This window comes from Hypanus sabinus, chromosome 7 (assembly GCF_030144855.1).
Source record: "Hypanus sabinus isolate sHypSab1 chromosome 7, sHypSab1.hap1, whole genome shotgun sequence".
Taxonomy (NCBI): Eukaryota; Metazoa; Chordata; class Chondrichthyes; order Myliobatiformes; family Dasyatidae; genus Hypanus; species Hypanus sabinus.
The window spans coordinates 64267577-64283874 of record NC_082712.1 but is presented as its reverse complement, the minus strand read 5'-3'; the positions used below and the strand labels follow the sequence as shown (position 1 = coordinate 64283874).

The 16298-nt window shown below is 37.7% G+C and overlaps 2 protein-coding genes across 8 annotated transcripts in view; one reads left to right on the top strand and one right to left on the bottom strand.

The window, feature by feature from the left end:
* The window catches only part of inip (ints3 and nabp interacting protein), a 46171-nt gene that overhangs the window by 27651 nt on the left and 2222 nt on the right, over positions 1-16298 (top strand). For 4 of the 5 annotated variants that reach the window (XM_059974854.1, XM_059974852.1, XM_059974856.1 and 1 more), the window contains one exon: positions 1102-1192. In XM_059974854.1, the coding sequence (XP_059830837.1) occupies positions 1102-1192 (91 nt within the window). Of the gene's footprint in view, positions 1-1101; positions 1193-14369; positions 16293-16298 lie in introns of those variants that run through there. The other variant, XM_059974855.1, reaches the window with a different exon arrangement.
* Positions 9879-16298, bottom strand: part of LOC132396856 (uncharacterized protein KIAA1958) — a 176539-nt gene continuing 170119 nt past the window's right edge. For 2 of the 3 annotated variants that reach the window (XM_059974843.1, XM_059974842.1), the window contains exon 5: positions 9879-11875. In XM_059974843.1, the coding sequence (XP_059830826.1) occupies positions 11654-11875 (222 nt within the window). In that variant the 3' untranslated portion in view covers positions 9879-11653. The remainder of the gene's footprint in view (positions 11876-16298) is intronic. The other variant, XR_009513153.1, reaches the window with a different exon arrangement.

The window sequence follows — 16298 nt, the reverse complement described above, 5'->3', positions numbered from 1 at the left end:
TGTTCAGAGATGATGATGTATCTCTTAAAAAATCTAGCTTTCTGAGAGAGTCAAGATCATAAAGCACAAATATACATACAGTATGCGATGAGCTTTTAAAATAATTTGGTTCATCATTATAAACTCAGTACTTCAGAGAAATTAATGGTCACACAGTGTCCCATGATCACACAAAATAGTTCATGTTTCTTTTTGTTTTTGTAGTTTTGTTTTATGTGAATAATAGTTTTGGGAGTTGGGTGGATGGGTTGAGGGTGTTTGGTGTTCAGTTGACTTAATTTAACCATTAGAAAATGTTGATGATGGAGTCCATAATGTTGCTTAAGATTTTTTAAAAATTGTGATCTATTAATATCATGTAGTGCTGTTGCTGGAGTAAGTCATGTTTTGATGAACTTTGAGGATTTTTGAGTTACTTGGTTTGGTTCTTTCCAATTGCTGTTAGCCTGTGTTAATGTTTAATGGAAAAATAATACCTTGGGTCAGTTCCAATCTCTGAATAGTATGATGAATTGTCATAGTGTGGAATCATTTAACGATTGTTATCCAAGATTTTCTGTAAATCTTAAGTTTTATATCCACAGATTATGCAAAATAAAATGTATAAGTGTAAATGAGTATGTCAATAATAGAGTGAAGTGGAATTGATCAAAATATGCAGTGTGTTTGGTAGTGTATATATAGAGAGAAAAAGGGCTCAATGTTTTAGATTGATGATCTTTCCTTAACTTAATTTTCTCCATTGATACTACCTGATTTTCTGGGTATTTTGTATTTTCTTTTTTTAATTTCAATTATTTATACAGGTATCATTTTGTACTGACATAATGTTTCTATTGACATTAACAAGATTATGAACATATGATCAATCACAATGCTTTATCTCCAATTTGTGTTCATGTGTAATGCACAGTTGACTAAAACCTTCTATCATCTTCACAATTTTATATTTTTAATTTATTTACCATAAATATTTTTGCAATTGTTTTATTTTACAGTCAGTGCTAAGCCCCATTTGTAGAACCATATTGTGTGGACTGTGTGAAAAGATGTTTAAATAACTGAAATGCATTGTCTCACTTTTGTACCACTTGCTTATAGTATTCCTCTATCAAGGCCTGCTTTTGCTAAGGATTTTCGGGACCACGCTGAACAACAACATATAGCAGCACAACAGAAGGCTGCCTTGCAGGTAATTTTGAACATAATTTTTATTATTAGTGTTGATGACTTAAACACCCATATGTCAAATTTTTAGTGAGATGAACAGTTTGAGAGCTCTTATTTTACTCCATTATGAACCTATTTCTATTCATGAATTTTCTGCCTAGTCTCAGTGTGTAAACTTTTGAAAGCTGTTTAAAGCGTGAAATTGAAAATTTACTCTGGGAAAAGCTGACATCTCTGATATCAAGGAGAAGATTTATGTAATTTAAAATTTATTCACAATTTTCCTTTGCAAATATTTTTTAAAATGTTATGGGCAACAGGGAGGATACATTCTGACTGGCAGGTCATTCACAGACTGGGGTTTAGAGCCTTGGGTTTTGCTTGTAATTAGATTTTGTATGTATAGACTATGATTTCAGTTCGTAAGGAAGACAAATTGCCCGTTTCCATTCCACCTGTAATCCACAACTAGCTACTTTGTTTTTGCAACATTGAGGGAGAGGTTGTTTTCTTGACACCAATGTGTCAGAGAGATGTGAATCCCTCCAACTACAGTATGCTGTCAATCATCCATCCACAAGGAATAGGGAGTGCCAACTTGCTGAATATGTCAGTTACTTGAAAATTGGTCAAAAAATACAGTATTTCACACACTGGAAATGTTTAATTTGCCAAACTATGTCATCTCCTTAACTCTTTTAACTGTTTTATAGTGTAATTCTAATATATTAAGGGCAAACAATGTTCGTATAAAAATATAAAAATAAATTAATGACTGCATTCACCATGCCATGAAGCGCCAAATCTTCGGAAAGTATTTCTGCTAATAAGACTAAAACTGTATAAACATATGCTAAAATATAATTTCATACGTGGCATAATTCATTGAGCTTATTTTCATAAAAAGGAAGTAGTCTGATTATAGGCTATGCATAGATTTTTCTGCATTGCTTAGCCTTGGTTAACATATAAGTTAAAACTAAAATCATTAATTCTAAATCACTGTGGTCTGGTTATTTTAATGGTATTTCTTCAAGTTAAACTGAATTTTTGTGAGTGAAGTTGAAGAACTTGTATTCTGAGAATTTTTTGCTAGTTGCGTGAAAATTCTTGATGTACTCTGTATACTGAATAAACAAGTTTGTCAAAAGTTGTGTTACTCTTTTAGGGTATAAAGTTCCTCAGACTGGTGATGTGATGCATAACAGTGGTTCTCAATTTTGTTTCTGCTTGTAGCCCACTTGTGACTTTCATTTACCTCTGGGGCCCCTATCCTCCATAGTCTCTGTGAGCTGCTAAAGTTTTTTTTGGTCAACTGTACTAATTATTCTAATATACAGTCAGTATTTATGTTTTAACAGTTTATAGGTATTACAGTATATGCTAAATACAATGTTACTAGTATATATGAAAAATAATTTTCAAGCTCTGAGCAGAATACTTTATTTATGAAACTATATAAATATTCTTCCAATGAGCATCGCAAAAGAGGTTAGTATTGTTGCTTTGGATATTTAATGAATCCCTTGTGAGTGTTCCTATTGTGAGACCTGTGTTGATCACCTGTGCTGGAGTGTTCAGTTGGATCCTCCAATTTTCCTGTGAAGCACAGATCCGCAGCAGATGCCATATCATTGGCTCTTCACTCAACACTGAAACGTCTGGATAGCAAAGATGCATACATAAAGGTGACCTTTATCGACTGTAGCGCAGCATTCAATTACCATCATCCTCCTCAAAACTAATCAATAAGCTTCAACCCCCGTGGCCTCAATACCCTGTTGTGCAACTGGATCCTGGATTTCCTCACTTGCAGACTCCTCACCTCATGTTTCAATATATTTATTCCATATAACCATATAACAATCACAGCACGGAAACAGGCCATCTCGACCCTCCTAGTCCGTGCCGGACTCTTAATCTCACCTAGTCCCACCTACCCGCACTCAGCCCATAACCCTCCACTCCTTTCCTGTCCATATACCTATCCAATTTTACCTTAAATGACACAACTGAACTGGCCTCTACTACTTCTACAGGAAGCTCATTCCACACAGCTGTCACTCTCTGAGTAAAGAAATACCCCCTCGTGTTTCCCTTAAACTTCTGCCCCCTAACTCTCAAATCATGTCCTCTCGTTTGAATCTCCCCTACTCTCAATGGAAACAGCCTATTCACGTCAACTCTATCTATCCCTCTCAAAATTTTAAATACCTCGATCAAATCCCCCCTCAACCTTCTACGCTCCAATGAATAGAGACCTAACTTGTTCAACCTTTCTCTGTAACTTAAGTGCTGAAACCCAGGTAACATCCTAGTAAATCGTCTCTGCACTCTCTCTAATTTATTGATATCTTTCCTATAATTCGGTGGCCAGAACTGCACACAATATTCCAAATTTGGCCTTACCAATGCCTTGTACAATTTTAACATTACATCCCAACTTCTGTACTCAGTGCTTTGATTTATAAAGGCCAGCGTTCCAAAAGCCTTCTTCACCACCCTATCTACATGAGACTCCACCTTCAGGGAACTATGCACTGTTATTCCTAGATCTCTCTGTTCCTCTGCATTCCTCAATGCCCTACCATTTACCCTGTATGTTCTATTTGGATTATTCCTGCCAAAATGTAGAACCTCACACTTCTCAGCATTAAACTCCATCTGCCAACGTTCAGCCCATTCTTCTAACCAGCATAAATCTCCCTGCAAGCATTGAAAACCCACCTCATTATCCACAACACCTCCTACCTTAGTATCATCGGCATACTTACTAATCCAATTTACCACCCCATCATCCAGATCATTTATGTATATTACAAACAACATTGGGCCCAAAACAGATCCCTGAGGCACCCCGCTAGACACCAGCCTCCATCCCGATAAACAATTATCCTCCACTACTCTCTGGCATCTCCCTTCTAGCCTCTGTTGAATCCATTTTATTACTCCAGCATTAATACCTAACAACTCAACCTTCTTAACTAACCTTCTATGTGGAACTTTGTCAAAGGCTTTGCTTAAGTCCATATAGACTACATCCACTGCCTTACCCTCGTCAACATTCCTTGTAACTTCTTCAAAAAATTCAAAAAGGTTTGTCAAACATGACCTTCCATGCACAAATCCATGCTGGCTACTCCTAATCAGATCCTGTCTATCCAGATAATTATTAATACTATCTCTAAGAATACTTTCCATTAATTTACCCACCACTGATGTCAAACTGACAGGTCTATAATTGCTAGGCTTACTTCTAGAACCTTTTTAAACAATGGAACCACATGAGCAATACGCCAATCCTCCGGCACAATCCCCGTTTCTAATGACATCTTAAAGATCTCTGTCAGAGCTCCTGCTATCTCTACACAAACTTCCCTCAAGGTCCTGGGGAATATCCTGTCAGGATCCGGAGATTTATCCACTTTTAAATTTCTTAAAAGCGCCAGTACTTCCACCTCTTTAATTGTCATAGGTTCCATAACTTCCTTACTTGTTTCCCACACCTTACACAATTCAATATCCTTATCCTTAGTGAATACCGAAGAGAAGAAATCGTTCAAAATCTCTCCCATCTCCCTCGGCTCCACACATAGCTGACCACTCTGATTCTCTAAGGGGCCAATTTTATCCCTCACTATCCTCTTGCTTTTAATATAACTGTAGAAACCTTTCGGATTTACTTTCACCTTATTTGCCAAACCAAGCTAAAAGCTTCTTTTAGCTTTTCTAATCTCTTTCTTAAGATTTCTTTTACATTCTTTATATTCCTCGAGCAATTCCTTTACTCCATGCTGCCTATATCTATTGTAGACATCCCTCTTTTTCCGAACCAAATTTCTAATATCCCTTGAAAACCATGGTGCTTTCAAACCTTTAACCTTTCCTTTCAACCTAACAGGAACATAAAGATTCTGTACCCTCATAATTTCACCCTTAAATGACCTCCATTTTCTAATTTTCTATTACATCCTTCCGATAAAACAACTTGACCCAATCCACTCTCTCTAAATCCCTTCGCATCTCCTCAAAGTTGGCCTTTCTCCAATCAAAAATCTCAACTCTAGGTCCTGTCCTGTCCTTCTCCATAATTATATTGAAGCTAATGCTATTGTGATCACTGGACCCAAAGTGCTCCCCAACACATACATCTGTCAGCTGACCTATCGCATTCCCTAACAGGAGATCCAACACTGCCCCATCTCTAGTCGGTACTTCTATGTATTGTTGCGAAAAACTATCCTGCACACATTTCACAAACTCTAAACCATCCAGCCCTTTTACAGAATGAGCTTCCCAGTCTACGTGTGGAAAATTAAAATCTCCCACAATCACCACCTTGTGCTTAATACAAATATCTGCTATCTCCTTACACATTTGCTCTTCCAACTCACGCTCCCCATTAGGTGGCCTATAATACACTCCTATCAGTGTTACTACACCTTTCCCATTCCTCAATTCCACCCAAATAGCCTCCCTAGAGGAGCTCTCTAATCTATCCTTCCAAAGCACCGCCATAAGATTTTCTCGGACAAGCAATGCAACACCTCCTCCTCTGGCCCCTCCAACTCTATCACACCTTCTTGTTATTTCTTTCTTTTTGTATTTGCCCAGATTGTTGTCTTTTGCACATTGGTTGAGTGCCCAAGTTGGTGTTGTCTTTCTATTCTGGTTATTAAGTATGCCTGCAAGAAAATGAATCTCAAGGTTGTATATGGTGATATATATACTTTGATAATAAATTTGCTTTGAACTTTAATGCAAACTAACAAGTTATTAAATATCTGGTTACAACTTAGTTAAAGATAAAATCAAAGATTGCCTCTTTTCACAACATCAGGATGGTTACAAGATGTTGGTAGGTGAAGCATTTGACTAAAACCATATTCAAGTACATAAGAGGTGGGAAATCCAATTTAAAATATTTTTGCTTTCTTCCAGAGCTGTGGAAATTTATTTTGAATAAAACTAGTTATCCAGAATTTAGCATGAGCTGTTATATCACTCAGCACAATAAGACAGACATTCTTGCAATGTGGTGTCAACATCATTTATATTTACCCCAAATGGATCCATCCAATCTGGAATATGCATCTTCAGTAGGTCTCTGAACTGAAATTCCATATCTATCAATGTACAGTGTTTCAAATGATCAAGATATATAATCAGATCATCTTGCAATTCTACTTTAGGAGTGCACAGTGAAGGAGATTGCATAAACTTATCACGTCCAATATTGCTGCTGAAAGTTTTGGGTTTTCTAAGGAAATCTGTAAAAGCCTTTTTGCATAATAGAGATTGCAGTTTTTTCCTTGTAACTGTTTAATAAACTTAGTTTTACAAACATATCTAACAGGTAAACTATTTCAGATATAGCAGTGACAACTTGTTCTGCAAGCTGCTTATCACTTAGAAATGCTACAAATTTATCAAGAAAAGTGAATTTAACTTCCTGTCAATATATGATGAGCATCAGGAATTTAATGGAAATAGCAGTGGTGGACTTCATCCATTCTTGCCCCTGCAGTTTAACCATTTATGGCAGATGACCCCACATTGAAGTCCGCTGATGTACAAGATGTTTTGCACTAAAGCAAGAGATCTGAGGGTGAAGTGATAGTTGTATTGTGATTTGAGAGTTGATATCTGCTAAGCTGTGAGAAAACAGTATATCCAGTTTGCTAAGATTTCATACCCAAACCTAGGTATATTATTTTGCCCCTGTTACACACAAAGTAACTTATAACTAGTTCTAATGTCAATGGATTTTTATCAGCAACATGTGAAATCTATTTATTGGCTTGCATTAAAAATTCTGTTTCATCAGTGATGTAATTTCATTGCCCACATGTTCAACTTGTCCATCAATAATTATTAATTAATATCCAGTAATATTGGATTTAAAGTCATGAATTTTCCTAGCATATGTGAAAGAAATATGCAATTTTTTACAACTTTGTATTTTCTAACTTTTCTGAGAAGTCTGTTCCTACATGTTGGCTGTTATCTTTTTAAACTCCTCAACCTGTGGGAATAGTTTTCATTTACTGAGTTACCTTTCCAGATGCGTTGAAAATATCTTTAAAATATTGATTATAGTACCCCTTCAACTAAATTCTACAAAGTCTAAGGAGTCAGAATCATATAATTGTAATGGTATAGAAGGCCAAATGATTTGTTGGATTTTCTGCCAACTCACAATACAGTAATCTTGTTGATGCTATTTTCCCACTACTTTTCCCAAAGCCCTGCAAATTATTTTCTTTGCTTATGCAGCTTCATTTTGAAGACATTGATTTGGTTTCCATCCTTTCAGGTAGTGAATTACTGATCCTAACTACTGTTTATCCTTGTGTCCCATTTATCTTCTGCGCATCTGTTTTACATCTGAGTATTCCGATCTTTGAGCTATTTACAAATAAGGAAAGTTACCCTACCTAAACTAATCTTGTATCTGTATACCACTATCAAATCTCTTGCTTAGTTCCAAGGAAAACAGTCCCAGCTTTCCCATTCAAACTTTTCATACCCAAATTCCCACATACTAGAAAATATTTTCTGCAGACTTTCTAGGGTCTTTGTTCTTTGTTAGGATAAACTTGCATGTGCCCATAGAAATCTATTTTTTCAATCAATTAATATTGATATATGTTAATACTATTTTATGTATGTGTGCAGTATTGTCCATCTTTATGTCACCATCAAACTTGAATGGTCATCCTTCCATCCTGTAACAAGTAGTTTATAATTCTGATGATTAGATGAAACTACTACAGTTTTTTGTATTACAACATTACATGCAACCTGCCAGGATATTCTCTTGAGAATCTATACTAAAAGCCCCTATTAAATCCAGCAAATCTTAGCTGCATGGTTCCTTAATTTTTACATTGATGTATTCTGCCTCTTCAGTGCTGTTGTCAGTAGGTTCACACATAATTTCTATTAGGGTCCTTTCTCTTAATTTTACCTGTAAGCTGATCACTGCCAGTTGTATTCTCTTAATTTGACTGTCATATCTTCTACAGTTTTATCTTTCTAGTAGACCTTTACAAGCCTGCATATTTGTTACTAGTTCTGATGGTCTTGGTTTTGGTAATGAATACCCTGTCATACCCTTATAATTGAATTTGTGCCTGCAAGTCACAAAAGCATGAGAACTAGGAGCGGGAATAAGTCGTCTCCCTTTCTGTGTATACTGTCATTCAGTTGCAATTACTGTGTCATCCGTTTATTGGGCAGAGGAGATTCAGTGCCCATGCCCGGGTGCAAGGTTGGATTGCTCTGGATGCTGAGCTGATTTGAAGAGCTTCAGAGCGGCTTTGTGCTGGGTGGTGAAATTTGGGCTCTGGAGCCTTTCTCTTGCTCATAGAGTGTTGGTCTTTTATTTTTATTCTTTTTTTTTCTTTAATTGGGTTTTTTCAGGTTTCTTGCTTTGTGGTTACTTATGAGTAAGCAAATCTCAAGGTTATATACTTTATACATTATAATAAATGAATCTTGAACCTTGTTACTTGATTCCCTTGCTATCCAGAACTCTTAACAGTCTTTTGTCTGATCTCAGCGACAAAACCTTAGATGAGGAAATGTCTTGATTTTAAATGGCCAACCCTTTATTCTGACACACTGACTCTTGGTTCTAGATGTCTGAGCCATGTAAAACATTTTATCCATATTCATTTTGTTGAAATGTACAAGTTTCAATGAGATAATATCCCATTCCAGATATGTCTATTTGACCTCTCCTTATGGCAAGCCCACCACCCCATGAGCCAGCTTGATGAATCTTTATAGGGTATGGTCATTTAAAATTAAAGTTCATAGCTTCTTTCAGAGGGTAGGAGGGTGGTGAATCACTAGAATTCAAGATGCTGGGTGGTGGGAATAGTTGAGGGGTGGTAGTTAACAAGGAAATGAGGATTTTTTTTGAAAGATCTTGAAATTGAGGGCTACGGAGGCCATAATTGTTTTGAATTATAGGCCAGTGTTAAAGAGCCAACTGACCTATTCTGCCACCTGTTGTGTTCATTGAAGTATTCATTCTATAAAGAGTATATGGTTTAGGTAAAGAAATAAAATCATGCTTTAAAAAAAAAACAATGTTCGACTTGTCCTCCTATTCATTAAGGTTCTTTTTTTTTAATAAAGAGACAGAAAAAGAAAGAGACATTAGCTTTGAAAAGGATCTAGTGCTTTCCTGGCACTATTACAGACGTTTACACCACACGCTGCACCCGCAAAGCTAACAGTACTGTGAACGACCCCATGCACCTCTCACACAAACTCTTCTCCCTCCTGCCATCTAGCAAAAGGTATCGAAGCATTCGGGCTGTCATGACCAGACTGTGCAACAGTTTCTTCCCCCTAACCATCAGACTATTCAATAAGAGTCTAGACTGACATCTACATCATTTATAATTATATTGTAATTTGTCCTCTACTGTGCCTATTGTCTTGTTTATTAATTATTGTACTGCCCTGAAGTGTTTTGTGCACCTTATGTAATCCTGTGTAGGTCTGTAGTCTAGTGCAGTTTTTATGTTGTTTTACGTAGTCTAGTGTTTTTTTGTGTTGTTTCATGCAGCACCAGGATCCTGCAGGAACGTTGTTTTGTTTTTACTGTTTACTGTACCAGCAGTTTATGGTCGAAATGACAATAAACTTGACTATATGACGAATAAATTCTTCTAATGAAAATGGTGCATCGGTTATAATTGATACCTGTACGTGGCTGGAAACTCAGTTTATTCGTAGAGATTAGCTTTATTTGTCACATGCACATCGAAACATACAGTGAAATGTATCATTTGCGTTAACAATTAACACAGTTGGAGGATGGTGACGGGGCAGCCCTCAAGTGTCACCATGCTTCCAGTGCTGACATAGCATGCCACAAACTCACTAACCCTAACCATATGTCTTCAGAATATTGGAGGAAACTGGAGCACCCTGAGGAATCCCACACAGTTACAGAGAAAGTGTACAAAACATACAGACACCGGCAGGCACTGTACCCAAAACAGTGACTGCTGGCTCTGTAAGGCATTGTGCTAACTGCTCTTCATTTATATACAAAATGCTTATTGGGGCAACCGGTGGAATAGGAATTAGCTTCTAGAGAATCTAATTTGCTTTCTTAATTCCTCATCTGCGGCATGCTATGGAATTTATCAGCCCTATTCTAATCCTGCACTTCTAAAATCTGATTAAGGACTGGTTCAAATTTATTATAAGTTCTGCCCACTTCCATCTTTGAATTGGTGTTGCATTTGTAGTATGGAAATGAACTAATCCAGACAACTGTACATGTTGGTGTTTGTGCTCTAAACAAGTCTCCTTCAATTGAACATCTTCAAACTCTGGTTCCTAACCTTTTTTTTAATGCTGTGGACCAGTATTATCAAGCAACGGATCCGTGGATCTTGGGATGGATATCAACATACTGCGCCTTGTAAGAGTATTCAGGCGCCAACCCATTGTTCACATAAATGAGTATTACAAACAGGGATTTTGATCAATTTAACTGAGAATCTTTATTTGTGAATCAAGTGCTCCTTTTTTCCACACATTGAGGGCTATGGGGACAATATCTGTTCCCACAAAAAACAGGGAAAATTGTAAAGCAAGAAGTACTAAAAATTCAAAAACTGAAATGTCAGCAATTCAAAAGTATTCACCCCTCCTCTCCTTTGCTCCATACATAGTTGGACTTACTCTCACAGCTATTACATCCAGTAATTTTTTTGTATATGTCTGTATTAGCTTTGCTCAATGTGAGAGAGCAAGATTTTTCATTCCTTCTTGCAAAATTGCTCAAGCTGTGCCAGGTTATTTGGAGAATGGCGGTGAACAGCAGTCTTGAGGTCTTGCCAGAGATGTTTGATTGGGTTAAGGTTAAGACTCTGACTAGGCCACTCAAGGATATAAATTTTCATCATTTGAAGCCTCTCCAGGGTGATTCGAGTCATTATCCTGCTGAGAGATGAACTTCCCAGTTTAAGCTTTCTGGCAAAGACTAGCAGTTTTTTTAAAATCCAGGATCTCTATATTCCCCAGTTTAAGCATTCATCTTCACATTGACCCTGACCAGATTTTCAGTCTCTGCTGCTGAAAAACATTCTCATAGCATGATGCCAACTCCACCGTACTTTACCGTAGGGATGGTGTTACCTGGCTGATGCACAGTATTAGATTTACGGCATTTGTAACACTTAGTTTTGAGCCCATAAAGTTACACCTTAGTCTCATCCAACCACAAGACCTTCTACAACTTTACAGTATCTTCGAAGTAACATTTTGTAGAACCTTGCTGGACAGGGATATGTTTGTTGTTCTTAGCCAGGGCTTCTTCCTTGCCACTCTTCCATAAATACCCTTTTTGTGTAAGGCATTAGAGATTATGGAGCCGTGAACTTCATCTCCAAATGCAGCAACTGACTTCAGCAGGTCACTCAGAGAGACTGTTGGTGTCACAGTACAAGTGTCATTCTTCTCTGGAATGTTTAGAGGGATGACCCAACCTAGGCAGTGTGGCTATGGTTTCATGATTGACTGCACTGAGCTCTGAGGTATATTCAGTGCCTTTGGGATGGTTTTGTACCCTTCTCCAGATTTGTGCTTCTCTATTATTATTTCCCTGACTTGTCTTGAATGCTGTTTTGTCTTCATTTTGGTTTGGTCTTGAAAATCTACCATACTGCTGGACCTTAGACAGAGCGAGAGAGAGAGGATATTTTATCTTATGAATTCATTGAAAACAAGTGATCCTTCAATTTTCTACATGAACAAATTGGGTGAGTTGATGAGGTAATATACAGTATTCACCTGAGGAAAGTTAGCATAGTAATTACATATTCATTTTTCAGTATCACAATTTTGTTTCTATATTTTTAATAAATTGTTGATAGGTTTTAGAATTATTCTTTTGATTTGACATGATGCATAATGTTTTGTAGATTAGCTTAAAAAATCCTACTTCAATATATTTTAAATTTAGTAAATGTGAAAATAGTTGTAGTGCCTGTGTACTTTTTCTAAGGCACTGTATCTTTCTATTGGTGTGTATCTTGGGCTATATTTCCAGTCACTACCAGAACAGAATATTTGGTCACTATCCAACATCAGTCTCTAAACTGACCTGCCCCTGTTTGTTCTGCTTACTGCGTTGGCTGTGAAATGTGATGACATGCCTTGTAGATACAATAAGTATTATAAAAGTGCAGGTTCATTGATTCAGTCAATTAAATTGCTACAAACTGAAAAATATCCCACATTTGAAATAGCTGCTGATTATACAGTAGATTGAAATCCAGTATAGATTATTAGGAAATAACCAACATGCCTCATGCATTATCAAATTGCAGTGTCTCCAAATTGCATCCCATCTCAGTGCCTTGCACTGAAGAGATTTAAAACAAGTGCATACTGCACAAATGTTTGTTTGGACTGTGTTTCTCTCTGCAATCTCTCAATCCGAAGTTAGGGCTTTTAAACACTCTTCCTTAATCTGCACAATTCCCTTTTTTGTGAATCTGTTACTGGTCTATAATGTCATATTAACATATCAGACAAAATTTTGAAAAGGGTGTCATGTTGCAAACAATGCATTTCACTATGTTTTGACGTATGGTATACGTGACAAGTAAGTTAACTTTTAGTTTTTTGATTGCAAGAATCCTTATGGGTGCAGCAACTTATGAACTTCACACTTTTTTAAAAATACATTTTTTAACTAATAGTTAATTTTAAATATGAGGTTGTATGACTCAAGTTATACCATATGGAGCAGACCTTTCTACTTTGACTATCTTTACCTCATTAATTTAATGCCACAAAATAGAGAATTTATGTATTCCCCACCTGCCGATCTCCTCCCCCGGTGCCCCTCACCTTTCCCTTTCTCCTATGGTCCATTCTCCTCTCAGATTCCTTTATCTCCAACCCTTTACCTTTCCCACCCACCTGGTTTCACCCATCACCTTCTAGCTATCCTCCTTCTCCCCCTTCCCCTATCTTTTTATTCTGGTATCTTCTCCCTTCCTTTCCAGTGCTGAAGAAGGGCCTCGGCCCAAAGCATCAACTCTTCATTCACTTCCATGGAATCTGCCTGACCTCCTGAGTTCTCCAGCATTTTGTGTGTGTTGCTTTGAGTTGAATGTTATGTTGATGAGATTAGATAAAGAGAGTGAGAATGACCATATTTTCTGTATATCGCTTTGGATTTCCAGCATCTGCAGAATTTCTTGTTTATATAGAAAATTTTACTCTTACTACTTTAAGCTGTATTTGATTTACACGAGTCATTACTTTAGAATGGATTTCTGTCTAAAGACCCATTTGTTGGTTCAGAGCGATAAAATTTCTTTTTAAATGGCAGTATTTTCCATTCTTGGATCAGATTTGTTTTCTTAATATGCCTCTCCTGATGTTTCACACCCTCCCCCCCCCCCCCCCCCCGGAAGTTTTCATCTACAAATTGGTCTAAATTTATTACAATTATTAAACACAAAATAATTATTTGGACAGTTACTTGCCCCCTTCAAATCAGTATTTAGTAGATGCACTTTGGCAGCAATTACAGCCTTGAGTCTGTGTGAATAGTTTCTATCAGCTTTGCACATCTGAACACTGCAATTTTTCCCCATTCTTTTTCACAAAACTGCCGAAGCTCTGTTGTGAGTGAGCAGCCCATTTCAAATCCAACCACAAATTCTCATTTGGATTGAGGTCTGTACTCTGACTTGACCACTCCAGAACATTAACTTTGTTGTTTTTAAGCTATTCTTGTGTAGCTTTGGCTTTATGCTTGGGGTCATTGCCTTGCTGGAAAACAAATCTTCTCCCAAGCCACAGTTCTCTTGCAGACTGTATCAAGTTTTCCTCCAGGATTTCCCTGTATTTTGCTGCATTGATTTTACCTTCTACCTTCACAAACCTTCCAGGGCCCTGCTACAGTGAAGCATCCCCACAGCATGATGCAGCCACCACCATGCTTCATGGTAGGGATGGTGTGTTTTTGATAATATGTGGGTTTTGGCTTATGTCAAACATAGTACTTAGTCTGATGGCCAAAAGCTCAATTTTGGTTTCATCAGACCATAGAACCTTCTTCCAGTTGACTTCAGACCATTCCTTCTGGCAAACTCTACCCGAGAGCTGTTTTTTAACAGTGGCTTTCTCTTTTCCATTCTCCCATAAAGCTGTGACTGGTGAAGCACCTGGACAACTGTTGTTGTATGTGAATGCTCTTCCATCTTAGCCACTGAAGCTTGTAACTCCTCCAGAGTTCTAAGATGGCGGCGCGACGCAGCTTACAGCGGCCACTCTCCCGGAGCTGATTATCTGTTATTTGTGAAGTGGGGTGCCATGCGCAATCATAATCGATTGTAAACGGACGTGGGAGCACGGAGAAACATCTCCAGGAAGATCTTCTTCATTGCTGCTGGTGCTGTGAAGTCCAGGACTCTGCTGGGAAGAACAGGCCCCCAGTCCTCGGGGTCACACTGCCGATGGCCGTTGGCAGGGCCGTCTTAATACGTTCAGCAGAGGATGGTGCTCGGAGAAGCTGTGCCGGAGGGGATGATCGTCGGCTCGGAGGTTCGACGGACTCGGAGTCCGCTGTGGTCAGGTCGCTTTCGGTGTGTGCTGCGTCTGCGAGGCTGGATTTGACGGAGCTTCCATTGTGTGCTGCATCTGTGAGGCTGAGTCGGGCGGCGCCGTGTAAGTCCATAGCAGGGGTATTCCCTTCTGCCGCCGGCGTGGGGTGGCGAGTCTGTCAGGACCCTGGGGACTTGTGGAAACTGTGTGGTGATTTCTTTTGAACTATAGTCCTTTAACATCTTTGGACTATTTTTACTGTGCCCATGGTCTGTTTTTTTATCAATTATGCTATTGTTGTAACTATGTGGTTTTGTGCAGGTCTTGTAGCTTTAGTTTTTGGTCTTGTTTTGTCTGGTGGATTTGGAGCTCCTTTCCAGGGAACGCGCTAAGATGGTAGCACGATATTAATACGCAGCACCTCTCCGGACTCTGGATTGGCGATTGCCAAACATTATGTGGATTTTCTGGTGTAGTCTGTTTTGTCATATGCTTTTGTGATATCATTCTGGAGGAACGTTGTCTCATTTTTTAACTGCATTGCATTTGTGGTTTCTAAATGACAAAAAACTGAATCTGAATCTGAGTTGTCATAGGACTCTTGGAGCCTCCTTCACTAGTCCACTTCTTGCACAGTCACTCAGTATTTGAGGATACTGCTCTAGGCAAATATACAGCTGTGCCATATTCTTTCCATTTCTTGATGATTGACTTAACTGTAATCCAAGGGATATTCAGTGACTTGGAAATTTTCTTGTATCCATCTCCTGATTTGTGCTTTTCAATAATCTTTTCACGGAGTTCGTTGGCGTGTTCTTTTATCTACACGTTACAGTTTTTGCCTGGATACTGACCCACCAGCAGTTGGACTTCCCAGACACAGGTGTATTTTTATTACAATCAATTGAACACCCTGGCTGCACACAGGTGATCCCCATTTAACTAATTATGTGACATCTAAAAACAATTGGCTGCTCCAGTGATGATTTAGTGTGTCATATTAAAGGGAGTGAATACTGTACTTATGTAATCAAATATTTTGTTTTATATTTGTAATTAATTTAGATCACTTTGTAGAGATTTGTGTTCACTTTGACATGAAAGAATCTTTTTCTGTTGATCAGTGTCAGAAAAGCCAAATTAAATCCACTGTGATTCAATGTTGTTAAACAATAAAACATGAAAACTTCCAAGGGGGTTGAATACTTTTTATGTGCACTGTAATTCATTTGTAATTATTTCATACAGAACAATGCACATAAATTTTTACCTTTTGTGAGTGTATCAGTAGTTTATTTACTTAGTTCTTTGCTTTTGGTACCTTCCAAATTGCTGATGTTTTCTATTGGTTAGAGTTGATTTTGGCAATTCTTCAATAGTTTGAGCTGTTATTATAGTATTTGCTGTTATATGTAAATATATTTAAACCAATGACAAGCAACATTATTGGGAGCTAATTTGGATTATTGACTGATCTTACTGGACATTTCTGTATTTGAAATCTAATGTATTTTCTTTTATTTGATTCACAG